A 20,403-nucleotide genomic window follows, 5' to 3' on the forward strand; every position below is an offset into this window, starting at 1 on the left:
CCATGATCTCATTGAATGGCGGAGCAGGCTCGAGGGGCCAGATGGCCTACTCCTCCTCCTAGTTCTTATGTTCTTATGTTCTAAATGCGTTGGAATACTGTTACAGTTTCCATAGAGACCAATTAACTTAAAATAAATTAATTTCCCAAACAACAAACCAAAATAATCGAAGGACAAGATTTCACCTTTTGAAACTTTACTTAACAAACATACTAAATTCAACATAGATCAAACATTAATTAATCAGTGACGAATACTCGTATAATTAAAGCGCATCAGATTGGGGGTAGTGTGTTGTGATGGATAGAAAACTGGCTGGCCGTTTTGTGAGAAGGTGAGAGTGGCAATTGTGAATTATGCGGAGCTTAATCAGAATGGGGAGGTGTCAGCTGCAATGTTTTGGGAAGCTTTGAAGGTGGTGGTCCGAGGTCAGATTATTTTGTTTAAGGCTGATAGGGAAAGGAGGAGGAGGAGGGAGGAGCATCGACAGTTATTAGACAAGATAGTTGAGGTGGATAGGAGATACTCGGCAACCCCACAAAGGACTTATTGGCATGAAGGAAGAAATGAAGGGGACGTTTGATAGGTTGATGACAGACAAGGCAATGGGGCAGCTGTGGAGGGTGAGGGGGGTGCAGTAAAAGCCTAGGGAGAAGGAGAGTTGTATGTTGGCCCACCAGTTGCGGTGTTTGGGATATTTTGCAGGTAAGGGCAGAGAAGGAGGAGCTGGTGTCGGAGCTAGAAAAGATAAATGAGGTGTTTAGGGGGTTCTACGAGAAGCTGTGTTAGGAGAGGCGGGGATATGGGGCAGTTTCTGGATGGGTTGAAGTTCCAAAGCTGGAGGAGCAGGAGAGGCAAGCACTGGAGGAGCCACTGGGGCTGAGGTAATGGATTATATATCAGGGGAATGCAGTTGGGGAAGGCCCTGGGGCCGGACTGCTTTTTGGCGGAGTTTTATAAGCAGTTTGCGATAGAGTGGGCCTCCCACTTTTTGGGATATTCAGTGAGGTGATGGAGAGGGGTGAGTTGCCAACAATGTTATCACAGGCGTCAATATCATTGATCCCGTAGGAGGGGAAGGACCCACTGGAGTGGATCATTTCTTTGTTGAACATGGACGTGAAGTGTTGGCGAAGGTGTTGGCGTGTAGGTTGGAGGGGTGCATGCCAGAGGTGGTCTCTGAGGATCAAATAGGTTTTGGGAAGGGTAGGTAGCTCTCCAGTAACATTAGGAGGCTGCTGAATGTAGTTATGGCTCTGTCAGCAGGGCAGAGGTTATATCTATGGATGCGGAAAAGTCCTTTGAAATGAAATGAAATGAAAATCACTTATTGTCACGAGTAGCCTTCAAATGAAGTTACTGTGAAAAGCCCCTAGTCGCCACATTCCGGCGCCTGTTCGGGGAGGCTGTTACGGGAATCAAACCGTGCTGCTGGCCTGCTTGGTCTGCTTTAAAAGCTAGCTATTTAGCCCTGTGCTAAACAGGGTAGAGTGGAGGTATCTATATAACATTCTGGGTATGTTTGGGTTTGGACTGAAGTTTATGGTGTGGGTTTGTCTTTTGCATGTGTTCCCTGCTAACTTTCTGGGGGCACCGGTTCAAATCCCACCCCAGTTGGTGGAATTTAAATAATTTCGGTAACTTTGGAATTAAAAGCTTGTCTCAATATGATTACCATGAAAGCACTGTTGTTAAAACTAATGCCCTTGTCCGGGCTCGTACACCAGAAGAGACAATGACTAATTTTGCATCTGGAGCATGAATGAGAAACTGTGAATGAGGAACATGAATTAAACAATTTGGGAATTTTGCCGTCCTTCCTAGACTGGCTTACATATGACTCTCGACCTGCAGCAATGTGGTTGACTCTCAAACAACCTCTGAAATAGCTGAGCAAGCAAGTCAATGGTATAAAACTGCTATGAAATCTGAAGGAAATTAAACTGAATGGACCATCCGCGCCGACCTAGACACTGGTAATGACAAAGGCAGATGCATCCCTGCAAAGTCCTCTTGACTAACATTTGAGGTGATGTGCCAAAATTGAGGGATTGACCCACAGTCATACTCACAGAATCATGCCTTGCAGGCAATGTCCCAGATACCACCGACACCATCTCTAGAAATGTCCATTCCCATTTTTAAAAAAAAGCATTTTATTCAAACTTGTTTCAAAGTAGGTTACAGCAAATAATGAATAAAAAATAAAGAGCAGACTCTCCCATCACAGAGAGCAGTCACACATCACATAGAGCAGACTCTCCCATCACAGAGAGCAGACTCTCACATCACAGAGAGCAGACTCAATCATCACTGAGAGCAGACTCACATCACAGAGAGCAGACTCACATCACAGAGAGCAGTCACACATCACAGAGAGCAGACTCACATCACAGAGAGCAGACTCACACATCAGAGAGCAGTCACACATCACAGAGAGCAGTCACACATCACAGAGAGCAGACTCTCACATCACAGAGCAGACTCACACATCACAGAGAGCAGTCACACATCACAGAGAGCAGACTCACACATCACAGAGAGCAGACTCTCACATCACAGAGAGCAGACTCACACATCACAGAGAGCAGACTCTCGCATCAGAGAGAGCAGACACTCACATCACAGAGAGCAGTCACACATCACAGAGAGCAGACTCACACATCACAGAGAGCAGTCACACATCACAGAGGGCAGACTCACACATCACAGAGAGCAGACTCACACATCACAGAGAGCAGTCACACATCACAGAGAGCACACTCACACAGCACAGAGAGCAGACTCACACATCACAGAGAGCAGACTCACACATCACAGAGAGCAGACTCTCGCATCAGAGAGAGCAGACACTCACATCACAGAGAGCAGTCACACATCACAGAGAGCAGACTCACACATCACAGAGAGCAGTCACACATCACAGAGGGCAGACTCACACATCACAGAGAGCAGACTCACACATCACAGAGAGCAGTCACACATCACAGAGAGCACACTCACACAGCACAGAGAGCAGACTCACACATCACAGAGAGCAGTCACACATCACAGAGAGCAGACTCTCCCATCACAGAGAGCAGACTCTCACATCACAGAGAGCAGACTCAATCATCACTGAGAGCAGACTCACATCACAGAGAGCAGACTCACATCACAGAGAGCAGTCACACATCACAGAGAGCAGACTCACATCACAGAGAGCAGACTCACACATCAGAGAGCAGTCACACATCACAGAGAGCAGTCACACATCACAGAGAGCAGACTCTCACATCACAGAGCAGACTCACACATCACAGAGAGCAGTCACACATCACAGAGAGCAGACTCACACATCACAGAGAGCAGACTCTCACATCACAGAGAGCAGACTCACACATCACAGAGAGCAGACACTCACATCACAGAGAGCAGTCACACATCACAGAGAGCAGACTCACACATCACAGAGAGCAGTCACACATCACAGAGGGCAGACTCACACATCACAGAGAGCAGACTCACACATCACAGAGAGCAGTCACACATCACAGAGAGCACACTCACACAGCACAGAGAGCAGACTCACACATCACAGAGAGCAGACTCACACATCACAGAGAGCAGACTCACACAGCACAGAGAGCAGACTCACACATCACAGAGAGCAGTCACACATCACAGAGAGCAGTCACACATCACAGAGAGCACACTCACACAGCACAGAGAGCAGACTCATACATCACAGAGAGCAGACTCACACATCACAGAGAGCAGTCACACATCACAGAGAGCAGACTCTCACATCACAGAGAGCAGACTCACACATCACAGAGAGCAGTCACACATCACAGAGAGCAGACTCACACAGCACAAAGAGCAGACTCACACATCACAGAGAGCAGTCACACATCACAGAGAGCAGACTCTCACACCACAGAGAGCAGACTCACACAGCACAAAGAGCAGACTCACACATCACAGAGAGCAGACTCTCACATCACAGAGAGCAGACTCACACATCACAGAGAGCAGTCACACATCACAGAGAGCAGACTCACACAGCACAAAGAGCAGACTCACACATCACAGAGAGCAGTCACACACATCACAGAGAGCAGACTCACACAGCACAAAGAGCAGACTCACACATTACAGAGAGCAGACTCACATCACAGAGAGCAGTCACACATCACAGAGAGCAGACTCACATCACAGAGAGCAGTCACACATCACAGAGAGCAGTCACACATCACAGAGAGCAGACTCTCAAATCAAAGAGAGCAGTCACACATCACAGAGAACAGACTCGTATCACAGAGAGCAGACTCACATCACAGAGAGCAGTCACACATCACAGAGAGCACTCACACATCACAGAGATCAGACTCACACATCACAGAGAGCAGTCACACATCACAGAGAGCAGACTCACATCACAGAGAGCAGTCACACATCACAGAGAACAGACTCTCACATCACAGAGAGCAGACTCGTATCACAGAGATCAGACTCACACATCACAGAGAGCAGTCACACATCACAGAGAGCAGACTCTCACATCACAGAGAGCAGACTCACATCACAGAGAGCAGACTCACATCACAGAGAGCAGACTCTCACATCACAGAGAGCAGTCACACATCACAGAGAGCAGTCACACATCACAGAGAGCAGACTCACATCACAGAGAGCAGTCACACATCACAGAGAGCAGACTCACATCACAGAGAGCAGTCACACATCACAGAGAGCAGACTCTCACATCACAGAGATCAGACTCACACATCACAGAGAGCAGTCACACATCAGAGAGCAGACTCTCACATCACAGAGAGCAGACTCACACATCACAGAGAGCAGACTCTCACATCACAGAGAGCAGACTCACACATCACAGAGAGCAGTCACACATCACAGAGAGCAGAATCTCACATCACAGAGAGCAGACTCACACATCACAGAGAGCCGACTCACACATCACAGAGCCGAATCTCACATCACAGAGAGCAGACTCACACATCACAGAGAGCAGACTCAATCATCACTGAGAACAGACTCACATCACAGAGAGCAGACTCTCGCAGCACAGAGAGCAGTCACACATCACAGAGAGCACACTCACACAGCACAGAGAGCAGACTCATACATCACAGAGAGCAGACTCACACATCACAGAGAGTAGTCACACATCACAGAGAGCAGACTCTCACATCACAGAGAGCAGACTCACACATCACAAAGAGCAGACTCACACATCACAGAGAGCAGACTCTCACATCACAGAGAGCAGACTCACACAGCACAAAGAGCAGACTCACACATCACAGAGAGCAGACTCACACATCACAGAGAGCAGACTCACACATCACAGAGAGCAGACTCTCACATCACAGAGAGCAGTCACACATCACAGAGAGCAGACTCACACATCACAGAGAGCAGTCACACATGACAGAGAGCAGTCACACATCACAGAGAGCCGACTCTCACATCACAGAGAGCAGACTCACACATCACAGAGAGCAGTCACACATCACAGAGAGCAGACTCACACAGCACAGAGAGCAGTCACACATCACAGAGAGCAGACTGACACATCACAGAGAGCAGTCACACATCACAGAGAGCAGACTCACACATCACAGAGAGCAGACTCTCGTATCACAGAGAACAGAATCTCACATCACAGAGAGCAGACTCACACCACAGAGAGCAGTCACACATCACAGAGAGCAGACTCACACATCACAGAGAGCAGTCACACATCACAGAGAGCAGACTCTCACATCACAGAGAGCAGACTCACATCACAGAGAGCAGACTCACATCACAGAGAGCAGTCACGCATCACAGAGAGCAGAATCACACATCACAGAGAGCCGACTCACACATCACAGAGCCGAATCTCACATCACAGAGAGCAGTCACACATCACAGAGAGCAGTCACACATCACAGAGAGCAGACTCACACAGCACAAAGAGCAGACTCACACATCACAGAGAGCAGACTCACGCATCACAGAGAGCAGACTCACACATCACAGAGAGCAGACTCTCACATCACAGAGAGCAGACTCAATCATCACTGAGAGCAGACTCACATCACAGAGAGCAGTCACACATCACAGAGAGCAGACTCACATCACAGAGAGCAGACTCTCACATCACAGAGAGCAGACTCTCACATCACAGAGAGCAGACTCACACATCACAGAGAGCAGACTCACACATCACAGAGAGCAGTCACACATCAGAGAGAGCAGACTCACACATCACAGACAGCAGTCACACATCACAGAGAGCAGTCACACATCACAGAGAGCAGTCACACATCACAGAGAGCAGTCACACATCACAGAGAGCAGACTGACACAGCACAGAGAGCAGACTCACACATCACAGAGAGCAGACTCACACATCACAGAGAGCAGACTCACACATCACAGAGAGCAGACTGACACAGCACAGAGAGCAGTCACACATCACTGAGAGCAGACTCACATCACAGAGAGCAGACTCACACATCACAGAGAGCAGTCACACATCACAGAGAGCAGACTCACACATTACAGAGAGCAGACTCACACAGCACAAAGAGCAGACTCACACATCACAGAGAGCAGACTGACACGTCACAGAGAGCAGTCACACATCAGAGAGCAGACTCTCCCATCACAGAGAGCAGACTCACACATCAGAGAGAGCAGACACACACCACACTAAGTGTAGACTCATACCACTCGGACAGCAGATTGCATGACTGACACCAAACGTGATATTGTTACCTCCCTGACAAGGAAAGCCATTGACAACTGATGGTCTCCTCCTCCTACCCCTAAACCCTGAGTTGCCCAGTGGCCTCTGCCCCTTACGACTACCTGTTGCTGTGAAGACAGTGGTCCTCACCTCCTTCCTCCCTTTTGGAGGTCACAGCACCTGGTTCCCATTTGTAAGAGCCGTAACGATTCACGCTGGCATGCATCATGGCTGTTGGGTGGGAAGTTTAGTTGAGGGCAGAAGATATGACGTTAAGCCCGCTAAGTATACCATAATGAATTCAAATTCATGCTAATCAGGGTTGCGCCCCTCCTGGGAGTGAATTGTGTCATTGGAGGGGCCTATGAAGATTGCAATGAGAAATCGCCGGCGCAAATCCCGTTTTTGGCCTGGCATGATTTAGTGGTCTTAGGGGAGTAGGTGGATTGGCCGTGATAAATTGCCCTTAGTGTCCAAAAGTTTAGGTGGGGTTACTGGGTTACGGGGATAGGGTGGACGTGTGGGTTTAAGTTGGTGCTCTTTCCAAGGGCCACCCCGATGGGCCGAATGGCCTCCTTCAGCACTGTAAATTCTATGATTTGATGATTTGCGCCCATGGCTAACGGGGCTGCTAAATCATGGCGATTAATTCTGGACAACAATACAGCAACATCTAATGGACTCCAACACATAGGTATAGTACAGAGTTTCTAATGGCAAAGATCGAACACAACACTGTAGAATACCACCCTAACTCTCTCATTTGTGTATCAACAGTTTTATCCTCACACCGAGCTTGGTGATTCTTCATTCCTACACCTACCAGTTAATTTCCATCATATTACCAGCCCTTAATTACATTTAGTGTAATCAGAGTCAAACACTTATGGTTACAATCTTTCAGAGAAATAAACAAGGAAATATGACTGAACACAAATAGGGCTGTAATCGGAAACATGGAAAGTACTTTGTGGGATTTGTGCGAAGCAATCAAGTGCTATTTATGTAAAAGTTCTTAAATACTTTTTCTTTTTTTTTAAATAATTTTTATTAAAATTTTTGCATAATATCAACAACAAAAAGACAGAATTTTTTTTTTACAAACAGAAAGAACAGTCACGCATACATGGCGGAAGAGATAAACTAACACCTATCATTCCCCCAAACCATCTGCCCGTCCCTTCAATAGACAGGACAGAGCCCCCCACCCCCCGCGTATACACAGAAGAGGAAATGAATTAATGCCCGACATTGGCACAGAACAACTATGCCTGTCCCTTTAGTACAAAACAACAAAACATCCCCCTCCCTCTCCCTTCCCCCCTCCCTCCCCTCCCTCCCTCCCTCCCCTCTACTCGGTTGCTGCTGCTGCTGGCCTGTTTCTATCGTTCTGCCAGGAAGTCCAGGAATGGCTGCCACCTCCTGAAAAACCCCTGCACTGATCCCCTTAGGGCAAATTTCACCTTCTCTAGCTTGAGAAATCCTGCCATGTCGCTGATCCAGGCCTCCACGTTTGGGAGCCTCGCGGCCTTCCACTGAAGAAGAATCCTCCGCCGGGCTACCAGGGACGCAAAGGCCAGAACACCGGCCTCTTTTGCCTCCTGCACTCCCGGCTCCTCCACAACCCCAAATACTGCGAGCCCCCAGCCCGGATTGACCCTGGACCCTACCATCCTCGACAACGTCCCTGCCATGCCCTTCCAAAATTCCCCCAATGCTGGACATGCCCAGAACATATGGGCATGATTTGCTGGGCTCCCAGAGCACTTAATGCACCTGTCCTCACTCCCAAAGAACCAGCTCCTTGTCCCGGTCATGTGAGTCCTGTGCAGCATCCTAAACTGTATGAGGCCAATCCTCGCACAAGAAGAGGAGGAGTTCACCCTCCCCAGGGCGTCCGCCCACGTTCCCTCCTCAATCTCCTCACCCAGCTCTTCCTCCCATTTACCCTTCAACTCCTCAACCGAGGCCTCGCCCATCTCCTGCATCACTTGGTACGCCACCTAGATCCTCCCCTCCCCAACCCACACCCCCAAGAGCTTCCTGTCCTGGACCCCATGTGGCGGCAGCAGAGGTAACCCCGCCACCTGCCGCCTGACAAACGCCCTTACTTGCATGTATCGAAAGGCGTTCCCCGGGGGGAGTCCGAACTTCCTCTCCAGCTCACCCAGGCTCCCAAATTTCCCGTCTATAAACAGGTCCCCCAACCTCCTGATACCTGCCCTGTGCCAACTCAGGAACCCGCCATCAATTCTCCCCGGAACAAACCAGTGGTTCCCCCGTATCGGGGATCCCATCGAGGCCCCCACCTCCCCACTGTGCCGCCTCCACTGCCCCCAAATTTGAGGGTAGCCACCACCACCGGGCTCGTGGTATACCTCATTGGAGGGAACGGCAGCGGCACCGTCACCAGCGCCTCCAGGCTCGTGCCCACACAGGACGCCATCTCCATCCTCTTCCATGCTGCCCCCTCCCCCTCCATCACCCACTTACGCACCATCGCTGCATTGGCAGCCCAATAATACCCACAGAGGTTGGGCAGCGCCAGCCCCCCCCTATCCCTGCCCCGCTCCAAGAACACCCTCCTCACCCTCGGGGTCCCATGTGCCCACACAAACCCCGTATTGCTCCTGTTAACCCGTCTGAAAAAGGACTTCGGGATAAGGATGGGGAGGCACTGAAACAGAAACAGAAATCTCGGAAGCACTGTCACCTTGACTGACTGCACCCTACCCGCCAGAGACAGCGGCAACATGTCCCATCTCTTAAACTCCTCCTCCATTTGCTCCACCAGCCTTGTGAGGTTAAGCTTATGCAGGGCCCCCCAGCTCCTGGCCACCTGCACCCCCAAGTACCTAAAGCTCCTCTCTGCCCTTTTTAGTGGGAGCCTACGAATCCCCCCCTCCTGGTCCCCCGGGTGTACCACAAATCCCCCGCTCGCTCTTCCCAAAGTTGAGCTTGTACCCCAAAAAGTCCCCAAACTCCCGGAGAATCCTCATCACCTCCGGCATTCCCCCCACCGGGTCCGCCACATACAACAATAGGTCATCCGCATAGAGCGGCACTCGGTGCTCTTCCCCACCCCGCACCAGCCCTCTCCAGTTCCTCGACTCCCTCAGCGCCATAGCCAGGGGTTCAATTGCCAGCGCAAATATTATGGGGGACAAGGGAAGACCTGTAACCGAAAATACTCCGCCCTCCTCCTATTCGTGGCCACGCTTGCCATCGGGGTGTCATATAACAGCCTCACCCCTTAAATACTCTTTCATGTTGAGATTGCTGATAATCTCACTGTTGGAATCTAATCCTCTAATCTGCTTTACACTTCTCCTTATGTTTGACGCATTTCACTGTTTTCAATGGCCACACATTCTGCACTTGGTATGATTCTTGCCCACATGCGTACAACGGCTTTGCATATTGAGCATTGAAATATTATTGCAGGTAAAGGTTTTTTTATTACACTGTGGGAATTATTGCCTGCAAGTGGATGCGTTGTGACATGCTTAATTGGTTTGTTTAAAGAATTTTTAAAGGAGTTTCCAAAATTAGAGGTACAGACAAGTATTTCTATAATCGGCACCACACTGTCCACATAATGCATTGCCTCCCTGATGCCAGGGTAAAGCACTTTACTGAGAGAATGCTGAATATTCTTCAGGGAGAAGGGAGTGAACCATAAATTGTGACACATGTTGTCACCAATGACATCGAGGGGTGGCAGGCACTGAGATCTTATGGTCATACTTTTAGGAGCTGGTGAGGAAGTAAAAAATGGAACCTCAGAAAGCAATAATCTCTGGATTAATCCCAGTGCCAGGTGTGAGATTAAAACTATGAAGGATCAATGCGTGGCTTCAAACATGGGGCAGGAGTGCAGGCTTCACATTCTTGGGGCACTGGGACCAGTTGTGGGATGATGCACTTATTCAAAAGGAATGGGCTGTACCTCATCAGGACCAAGACCAGTGCTCTCACAGCGAGATTTACTAGCGTAGTTGGAGAAGGTTTAAACTAATTTGGTAAGGAGTGGGCTCCAGCGTATGGAAGTAGAAAAGAAGAATAAAATACATGAAGGAGTAAGTATGTTGGATGGAAGGAGAGACGGAAATAGTATCCTATTAGTTAGAAGCAGGCTAAGAAGGACTACAAGGAATACAAAGACAGATTTAGAATGCATATAAGCACACGTGTGCTGAAGAACGTTGGAGACCATGAACTAAAATAGCCATGTGGGAATATGATATAATGGCAATAACAGCAATGTGGCTTAAAATGGTAAGGCTGAGTGCTTGATGTTCAAATATGTGAAGTGTTCTGAAAAGATAGGGAAAGGAAAAAGGGAGGTGGGATGGTAGTACTGATTAGGGAGGATCTTGTAGTGTTGAAAAGAGAGAGGATGGGCCAAGGACAGAATCCATTTGGTTACAGTTGAGAAGCAATGAATGGTATGATTTCACCATGTATGATGGGGATATTCTATAGGCCTCCATATAGTGAGATAGAGATGGAGGAGCAGGGAGATCACATGAATAGGCCTGTAATATGGAAAGTATGTATTTAAATTGGACATGGGTGGCAAGTGGTGGGGCTGGAGGGAGTGAATGTTTAAGGTGGTAGAGAGGGTGCCAATTAAGCATGATGGAGCTTCTTGAATGTTGTTCGAGTTGCACTCAACCAGGAAAGTGAGAGGTATTTCAACATATTTCTAACTTCTGCCTTGTAGATGGTAAACAGGTGCTGGAAGTCAGAAATTGAGTTATTCATTGCAGAATTCTCAGCCTCTCCCCTGCTCGTGCAGCTTCAGTATTTATATGAATAGTTCTGTTCAAATTCTGGTTAATGGTAATCTCTAGGATGTTGATGATGGGTTATTCAGTAATGGTAAAGCCACAGGCAAAGATCGGTGAAGACACTTTGGTTACAGCTGTGAGCCTATCCCACAGCCAGTGAATGACACTCTAACATCTTTATTGACAGAACGAGATGATTTACATTGGGCCCCAGAATGCAGAAGAATGCCTGCTGCTCGAGGATAATGCTACTCTGGTAACTCCTTTTGTTTTCTTTCAAAAGATCTAATTAGTTTGGCAGGGTGTTTCGCGCTGACATTTTGGGTGAGATCCACACTGGTATTCACCCACACTTAGTGATTTTTTGTGGACTAGTGCAAAATGGCACCAGGTCGAGGCCTCTCTGGGGAATCCGTTCATTCCTGGGCACTGGGAGAATCCGGCAAGGGCGAGATCCAGATCGCGAGGTTCGGTTGAATCTCGTGAGACATCTTGAGCGTCATGAATCTTGTGCGAGGCTTCTCACGAGATTCAACAATGGCCTCGTCACTCCATCAAGTCTGGCGCAGTGATGCCGGTGAATCATGCCAATAATGTGTAGTACTGAAAGATAGAAAAGTACCACTGAGTCACATTGCTGTGTACAGTAGAAGAATACACAGTGGTGTTCACTCACATAATTGTGTATTATAGAAATGTAGTACCCCCTATTTTTCCGCCTTTACTCAATTTATCAATACACCACCAATGAAGCACTCCTAAGTGAAGTAGTTTTCCACAGAATACAGCTCAAAACAAGTTGTCCAATTTAAAAGTAACAGATTAGTTACAACATAAATAAAATGCAGATTAAAACTTGTGTCTACGGGGCTCCATCAAATATTGTCAAGTCAGAAACAGCATAGGCCTTTAACACTGACCAATCAAACACTTCAAAATCAGGTGTACGATAGGTTAGAGCTCCCTCCATATTGTACAGTCATGTGCCTTTGGGCCCGGTGCATTGTCTTATCGAGCACTTTCAAGTCAGGTACAAACAGGTTTGTAGCAGAGTAATGTTTTTTATGCATTCTCTCATTTAACCATTCATCATCAGGTATAGCAAGAGTTTGAGTTTCTTCTACACTGTCACATCAGCAGTCTTTAGTGAGATGAAAATTAGACCTCCGTCTACCTCAGCTAACAGGCCCAAGATAGGTGCAATATAAATTTTATGGAAGGTGGAGCTCATTATAGAAACAGAAAAATTCATTATGTCTGACAAACTGTCCATTTTCTTAACTTTGCTGTTCTTATGTTTCAGGACAATGTTGATTTTGTTTTAGTAGCGGCCAAACCTGGAAATGGTATAGACAAAAAGGAAGTTCATAGGAAGCTTTACTTGCGTAAAGTGAGAGAAAAAGGCTTCCGAATAATGGTGAGTATATCAATAAGAATGTGGAACCTGAAGCATGATTATAAAGATTATAAAGCAGTCAAACACTTCACTAGAGGAATAACCCCATAACATTTGGAATGATTAGTTTACTGATTAAAATGAGGTCTTGTTACACCCTGCTGGAGCGACTGCTGCTTCTGGATGTGGAAGGATTGGGGATATATAAGTGGCTGGGGGAGCAGGGAGGCGAGTGGGTGGTGAAGATCAAGGAGAAATGGGAAGCAGAGTTGGGAATGGAGATCAATTGGAAAGTATGGAGTGAGGCACTGCGAAGGGTTAACGGGACTCCTCTTGTGCAAGGATGAGCCTGATACAGTTTAAGGTGGTGCACAGGGTGCATATGACTCGGGCGAGAATCAGTGGGTTCTTTCAGGGGGTAGCAGATGAACATAGAACATAAAGAAATACAGCACAGAACAGGCCCTTCGGCCCATGATGTTGGGCCGAACTTTTGTTAATCATAGATCATAGAATTTTGGACACTAAGGGCAATTTATCATGGCCAATCCATCCAACCTGCACATCTTTGGACTGTGTGAGGAAACCGGAGCACCCGGAGGAAACCCACGCAGACACGGGGAGGATGTGCAGACTCCACACAGACAGTGACCCAAGCCGAAATCGAGCCTGGGACCCTGGAGCTGTGAAGCAATTGTGCTATCCACAATGCTACCGTGCTGCCCTTAAGTACAAATTAATCTACACTCCATTATTCTACCATAATTCATGAACCTATCCAATAGCTGCTTGAAGGTCCCTAACATTTCTGATTCAACTACTTCCGCAGGCAGTGCATTCCATGCCCCCACTACTCTCTGGGTAAAGAACCTCCCTCTGACATCCCCCCTATATCTTCCACCATTTACCTTAAATTTATGTCCCCTTGTAATGGTTTGTTCCATCCGGGGAAAAAGTCTCTGACTGTCTACTCTATCTATTCCCCTGATCATCTTATAAACCTCTATCAAGTCACCCCTCATCCTTCTCCATTCTAATGAGAAAAGGCCTAGCACCCTCAATCTTTCCTCGTAAGACCTACTCTCCATTCCAGGCAACATCCTGGTAAATCTCCTTTGCACCTTTTCCAAAGCTTCCACATCCTTCCTAAAATGAGGTGACCAGAACTGCACACAGTACTCCAAATGTGGCCTTACCAAGGTTTTGTACAGTTGCATCATCACCTCACGGCTCTTAAATTCAATCCCTCTGCTAATGAACGCTAGCTCATCATAGGCCTTCTTCACAGCTCTATCCACTTGAGTGGCAACTTTCAAAGATCTATGAACATAGACCCCAAGATCTCTCTGCTCCTCCACATTGCCAAGAACCCTACCGTTAACCCTGTATTCCGCATTCATATTTGTCCTTCCAAAATTGACAACCTCACACTTGTCTGGGTTAAACTCCATCTGCCACTTCTCAGCCCAGCTCTGCATCCTATCTATGTCTCTTTGCAGCTGACAACAGCCCTCCTCACTATCCACAACTCCACCAATCTTCGTATCATCTGCAAATTTACTGACCCACCCTTCAACTCCCTCATCCAAGTCATTAATGAAAATCACAAACAGCAGAGGACCCAGAACTGATCCCTGTGGTATGCCACTGGTAACTGGGCTCCAGGCTGAATATTTGCCATCCACCACCACTCTCTGACTTCTATCGGTTAGCCAGTTAGTTATCCAACTGGCCAAATTTCCCACTATCCCATGCCTCCTTACTTTCTGCATAAGTCTACCATGGGGAACCTTATCAAATGCCTTACTAAAATCCATGTACACTACATCCACTGCTTTACCTTCATCCACATGCTTGGTCACCTCCTCAAAGAAGTCAATAAGACTTGTAAGGCAAGATCGGCCCCTCACAAATCCGTGCTGACTATCCCTGATCAAGCAGTGTCTTTCCAGATGCTCAGAAATCCTATCCCTCAGTACCCTTTCAATTGCTTTGCCTACCACCCAAGTAAGACTAACTGGCCTGTAATTCCCAGGGTTATCCCTATTCCCTTTTTTGAACAGGGGCACAACATTCGCCACTCTCCAATCTCCTGGTACCTCCCCTGTTGACAGTGAGGACGAAAAGATCATTGCCAATGGCTCTGCAATTTCATTTCTTGCTTCCCATAGAATCCTTGGATATATCCCGTCAGGCCCGGGAGACTTGTCTATCCTCAAAAACGCCCAACACATCTTCCTTCCTAACAAGTATCTCCTCGAGCTTACCAGTCTGTTTCACACTGTCCTCTCCAACAATATGGCCCCTCTCGTTTGTAAATACTGAAGAAAAGTATTCGTTCAAGACCTCTCCTATCTCTTCAGACTCAATACACAATCTCCCGCTATTGTCCTTGCTCGGACCCACCCTCGCTCTAATAATTCTGAGTGCGGGATGTGTGGGCGGTGGCTAGCGAATCATGCGCACGTGATTTGGGGTTGTGAAAAATTGGGAAGATTCTGGGCGGGAGTGTTCGTGGTTTTAGCCAGGATAGTGGAGGAGGGAGTGGACCCTTCGGTGGCGATATTTGGGGTTTCAGAGAAGCCGGAGCTCATGGAGAAGAGGAAAACCAATGTCTTGGCCTTTGCCTCTCTGATTGCACGGCAAAAATTTTTGCTGGAGTGGTGGTCGGCATCGCCACCGGGGGTAGCAGCATGGTTGGGTGACCTGTATGACTTCCTGTGGTTAGAGAAGATAAAGTATGAGTTAAGGGGCTCAGCAGGGGAGTTTGAGAAAAGGTAGGGGATGTTTGTGACCGTGTTTGAGGAGCTGTTCATCGCAGGGGGGGGGGGGGTGGTTTGGTGGGTGATGGGGAGGGGGGGGGGTGTGAAAAAGGAGAAAAATCTGTACGAACTATATAGATGATTGTTGGGAAGAATGTTTCCCGGGTTGTTTATTTGCTGTAACCTACTTTGATACAAGTTTGAATAAAATGAGTTAAAAAATGAATAAATAAATAAAATAAAATGAGGGGCGGGATTCTCCCCTACCCGGCGGGGCGGGGGGTCCCGGCGTAGCGGAGTGGCGCCAACCACTCCGGCGTCGGGCCTCCCCAAAGGTGCGGGAGCTAGGCCCGCGCCGGAGCGGTTGGCACCACGCCAACTGGCACCAAAACCGGCACCAACGGCCTTTGACGCCCGCCGCCCAACGCCGGGGCTGGTCGAAAGGCCTTTGCCGGTTCGCGCATGCGCTGGTGGTGACGTCAGCGGCAGCTGCCGCTGACGTCACCACCGGCACATGCACACTGGGGGATTCTCTTCCGCCTCCGCCATGGTGTAGGCCGTGGCGGCACGGAAGAGAAAGAGTGCCCCCACGGCACTGGCTCACCCGCCGATCGGTGGGCCACGATCGTGGGCCTGGCCACCGTGGGGGTACCGCTCGGGGTCCAATCACCCAGCGCCCCCCCAGGACCCCGGGGGCCCACTCGCGCCGCCGATCCTGCCGCCACCAGAGGTGGTTCAAACCTCGGCGGCAGGAGAAGTTTCCCAGCTGCGGGACTTCGGCCCATCGCGGGTGGGAGAATTGCCGCAGGGGGCTCGCCGCTCGACGTGGCGCGATTCCCGCCCCCACCAATTCCCGGGTGGCGGAGAATTTCTGCCACGGTGGGGGCGGGATTTTCGGCGGCCCAGGGCGATTAGGGTCGGAGAATTTCGCCCGAGGTCTTGTGACACAGTGGTAGCATTCCTACCTCTGGGCTAGAAGCTCTAGGTTCAAGCCACATTTGAGGAATTGATAGTCACAGAAGGTTTGTTAATAACATGACCAAACAGATTGAACATCAATCTGCAAATCCTTCGAAGGTGCGTGATGGCAGACAATAAGAATGGGAAGGTTCCTGGCCAGCCACACTGCAGATGCAAAAGCAAATTAGTGCAATATTTTGGCATACATAAAAATGGACCAATCCAATGGAAGTCTACGGTTGCCAAATCTGTCTTCGGGCATGGTAACTGAGGAAGGAGTTTATTGATTGGAGTTGTACATAACTTTAATAAATACTGACGATCATTCAAAGGGGAGAGCAGTTTGAACAGGGAGTTGATGGTAGATTTTAAAGAAAATAGGAGCAATTAAGTAGTCAATTAGGGTACGGGTGTTGTAGTCAGCCTTGGTCTAGAGCACAATGTTGGTCTTTTCAAGTTAGGAATCCACCACTGGAGCTCTTTAGCATGCTGCTTTTCTATATCCAGGAAACCTTTGCCGAGCTAATCAATTCACTTTGCTACATAAAGATGTATAAGCATACAGCAGGCTGAACGTGTTCAAGGTGTTCTATTCTAGAAGGCCAGTACATGCAGGATAAAACTGGAGCCTAACTTTGCACATTTTTATCTTTGTTTCGAGTTATGCATTATAACTCCAAACCTACCAACCACATCTTTAGGCTATCTCAAGGATGCCTAGTGAATGTCTACCACCTACATACAATTAAACACAAGATACACTTAATATATTCCCTTCTCTCTGTTCAAATGAAAATGCACAATTAAAATTGCAAAATAAATTAAACTAAAACTTTCATTTTCGGATCAAAGCATGACATTGAGATGCTCCTCCTCTTTGGTCCCTGACAATTCTTTGTAGGTGCATCCTTTTTCTAAAGCAATTGGATCGTTGATGATTTGCATACACTGATTTGGTCACCTTCAGGTTCGCCGACTAGGGGGCATAAGACCATAAGACCATAAGACATAGGAGCGGAAGTAAGGCCATTCGGCCCATCGAGTCCACTCCACCATTCAATCATGGTTGATTTCAACTCCATTTACCCGCTCTCTCCCCATAGCCCTTAATTCCTCGAGAAATCAAGAATTTATCAATTTCTGTCTTAAAGACACTCAATGTCCCGGCCTCCACCGTCCTCTGTGGCAATGAATTCCACAGACCTACCACTCTCTGGCTGAAGAAATTTCTCCTCATCTCTGTTCTAAAGTGACTCCCTTTTATTCTAAGGCTGTGCCCCCACGTCCTAGTCTCCCCTGCTAATGGAAACAACTTCCCTACGTCCATCCTATCCAAGCCATTCATTATCCTGTAAGTTTCTATTAGATCTCCCCTTAACCTCCTAAACTCCAATGAATATAATCCCACGATCCTCAGACGTTCATCGTATGTTAGGCCTACCATTCCTGGGATCATCCGTGTGAATCTCCGCTGGACCCGCTCCAGTGCCAGTATGTCCTTCCTGAGGTGTGGGGCCCAAAATTGCTCACAGTATTCTAAATGGGGCCTAACTAGTGCTTTATAAAGCCTCAGAAGTACATCCCTGCTTTTATATTCCAAGCCTCTTGAGATAAATGACAACATTACATTTGCTTTCTTAATTACGGACTCAACCTGCAAGTTACCTTTAGAGAATCCTGGACTAGGACTCCCAAGTCCCTTTGCACTTTAGCATTATGAATTTTGTCACCGTTTAGAAAATAGTCCATGCCTCTATTCTTTTTTCCAAAGTGCAAGACCTCGCACTTGCCCACGTTGAATTTCATCAGCCACTTCTTGGACCATTCTCCTAAACTGTCTAAATCTTTCTGCAGCCTCCCCACCTCCTCAATACTACCTGCCCCATCACCTATCTTTGTATCATCGGCAAACTTGGCCAGAATGCCTTCAGTCCCGTCATCTAGATCGTTAATATATAAAGAGAACAGTGGGATGTTGTTCTGCTTTGTTAAACGTGCTCTAAACCTGTTCTGCCACTTTAGTGACTTATGACCATATACACACAAGTCCCTCAGCTCCTGTGCCCACTTTAGAATTGTTTTATATTGTCTCTCGCACTCTGCCAAACAAAATTACTTGATACTTCTTTTTTATGATTTCCTTTTGCAATTGTCACCATTTCCATTTCACCAAGGTGAAAGATGTGCAAACATAGTTCCAATTTGATTGTTAAGTTTCATAAGTACCATCATGACCTTTATCAGGGTCTTTCCTTCCCTTATGACCCTTTCTTTTATAACATGCTAAATCTCCCAAATGATATTCTGTCCCGGAAGGTCTTATATACCTTCTTAAATTTGATGAAACACACGAGGTAAAGAAAACTAATTGTAGTAGGCAGGGCACCATTTGGGATTTTGCCCATAAACATTTTTGGAATGAACCCTTCATGCCAGTGTGGTTGGCGAACTGCCCAATCTTTAGCTTCATAAACTCTTTATCAATCTCACTTGCATCCTTTAGCTGGATTTTTCACCTTTGACATGTATGGTTTATGTAACTCAGATTCTTATCACCATATTCCATTAATATTAAACTCCAGGTATCTGGGAGCGGGTGGAGGCGGCTTCGTGCAGGGGCTCCAGCCTGGCAGCCCTGGTCATGGCTCCTCTACCGCTGCCGCCGGCCAGGTACTCCACCAGCCCAGTAGTGGTGGCGACCCTGCGGATATGGGGCCAGTGGAGGAGGCATGTAGGGGAGATGGAGGCGTCAGTTTGGGCGCCAATCTGCGACAACCATCAGTTTGCCCCCGGGAGTATGGATGGGGGGTTTCGAGCATGGCGGCGGGTGGGGGTGGGAAGGGTGGCCGATATGTTCCTGGAAGGGAGCTTTGCGAGTTTGAGGAGCTTGGAGGAGAAATTTGGTCTGGTAAGGGGAAATTATTTTAGATACCTACAGTTGCGGGTCTTTGCCCGTAGACAGGTCCCATCTTTCCCACGTCTCCCGCCAATGGGGATCCAAGACAGAATAGTCTCTAGGAGGGGAAGAAGGGGAGGGTAGAGTCTCGGATATTTATAGAGTGATCATGAGGGAGGAAGGGTCCCAGATGGAGGAACTGAAACTTAAATGGGAGGAGGAGCTAGGCGGGGAAATGGAGGATGGGCTGTGGGCAGAAGCCCCGGGTAGGGTAAATTCGAGCGCGACATGTGCCAGGCTCGGCCTGATTCAATTTAAGGTCGTTCACCGGGCCCACATGACGGTGGCTTGGATGAGCAAATTCTTTGGGGTAGAGGACAAATGCGCTAGGTGCGCAGGAGGACCAGCGAACCACGTTCACTTATTTTGGGCATGCCTTAAGCTTAGGGGGTACTGGGAGGGATTTGTGGGCGTCATGGTAGCATGGTGGTTAGCATAAATGCTTCACAGCTCCAGGGTCCCAGGTTCGATTCCCGGCTGGGTCACTGTCTGTGCGGAGTCTGCATGTCCTCCCCGTGTGTGCGTGGGTTTCCTCCGGGTGCTCCGGTTTCCTCCCACAGTCCAAAGATGTGCGGGTTAGGTGGATTGGCCATGCTAAATTGCCCGTAGTGTCCTAAAAAAGTAAGGTTAAGGGGGGGGGGGTTGTTGTGTTACGGGTATAGGGTGGATACGTGGGTTGAGTAGGGTGATCATTGCTCGGCACAACATCGAGGGCCGAAGGGCCTGTTCTGTGCTGTACTGTTCTATGTTCTATGTTCTATGTCCCGGGTGCTAAAAACAAGGGTGGCAATGGG

At 48.1% G+C, this 20,403-nt stretch overlaps 1 protein-coding gene and 1 long non-coding RNA gene across 2 annotated transcripts in view; one reads left to right on the plus strand and one right to left on the minus strand.

The window, feature by feature from the left end:
* Positions 1-2,295, minus strand: part of LOC119971675 — a 29,422-nt gene extending 27,127 nt beyond the window's left edge. The window contains exon 1 of the long non-coding RNA XR_005461891.1: positions 2,073-2,295. This is a non-coding gene — a long non-coding RNA (uncharacterized LOC119971675). The remainder of the gene's footprint in view (positions 1-2,072) is intronic.
* The window catches only part of LOC119971674 (anoctamin-9-like), a 239,037-nt gene that overhangs the window by 35,965 nt on the left and 182,669 nt on the right, over positions 1-20,403 (plus strand). The window contains exons 2-3 of the mRNA XM_038807553.1: positions 11,723-11,791; positions 12,839-12,952. Of these exons, the coding sequence (XP_038663481.1) occupies positions 11,723-11,791; positions 12,839-12,952 (183 nt within the window). The remainder of the gene's footprint in view (positions 1-11,722; positions 11,792-12,838; positions 12,953-20,403) is intronic.

This window comes from Scyliorhinus canicula, chromosome 9 (assembly GCF_902713615.1).
Source record: "Scyliorhinus canicula chromosome 9, sScyCan1.1, whole genome shotgun sequence".
Taxonomy (NCBI): Eukaryota; Metazoa; Chordata; class Chondrichthyes; order Carcharhiniformes; family Scyliorhinidae; genus Scyliorhinus; species Scyliorhinus canicula.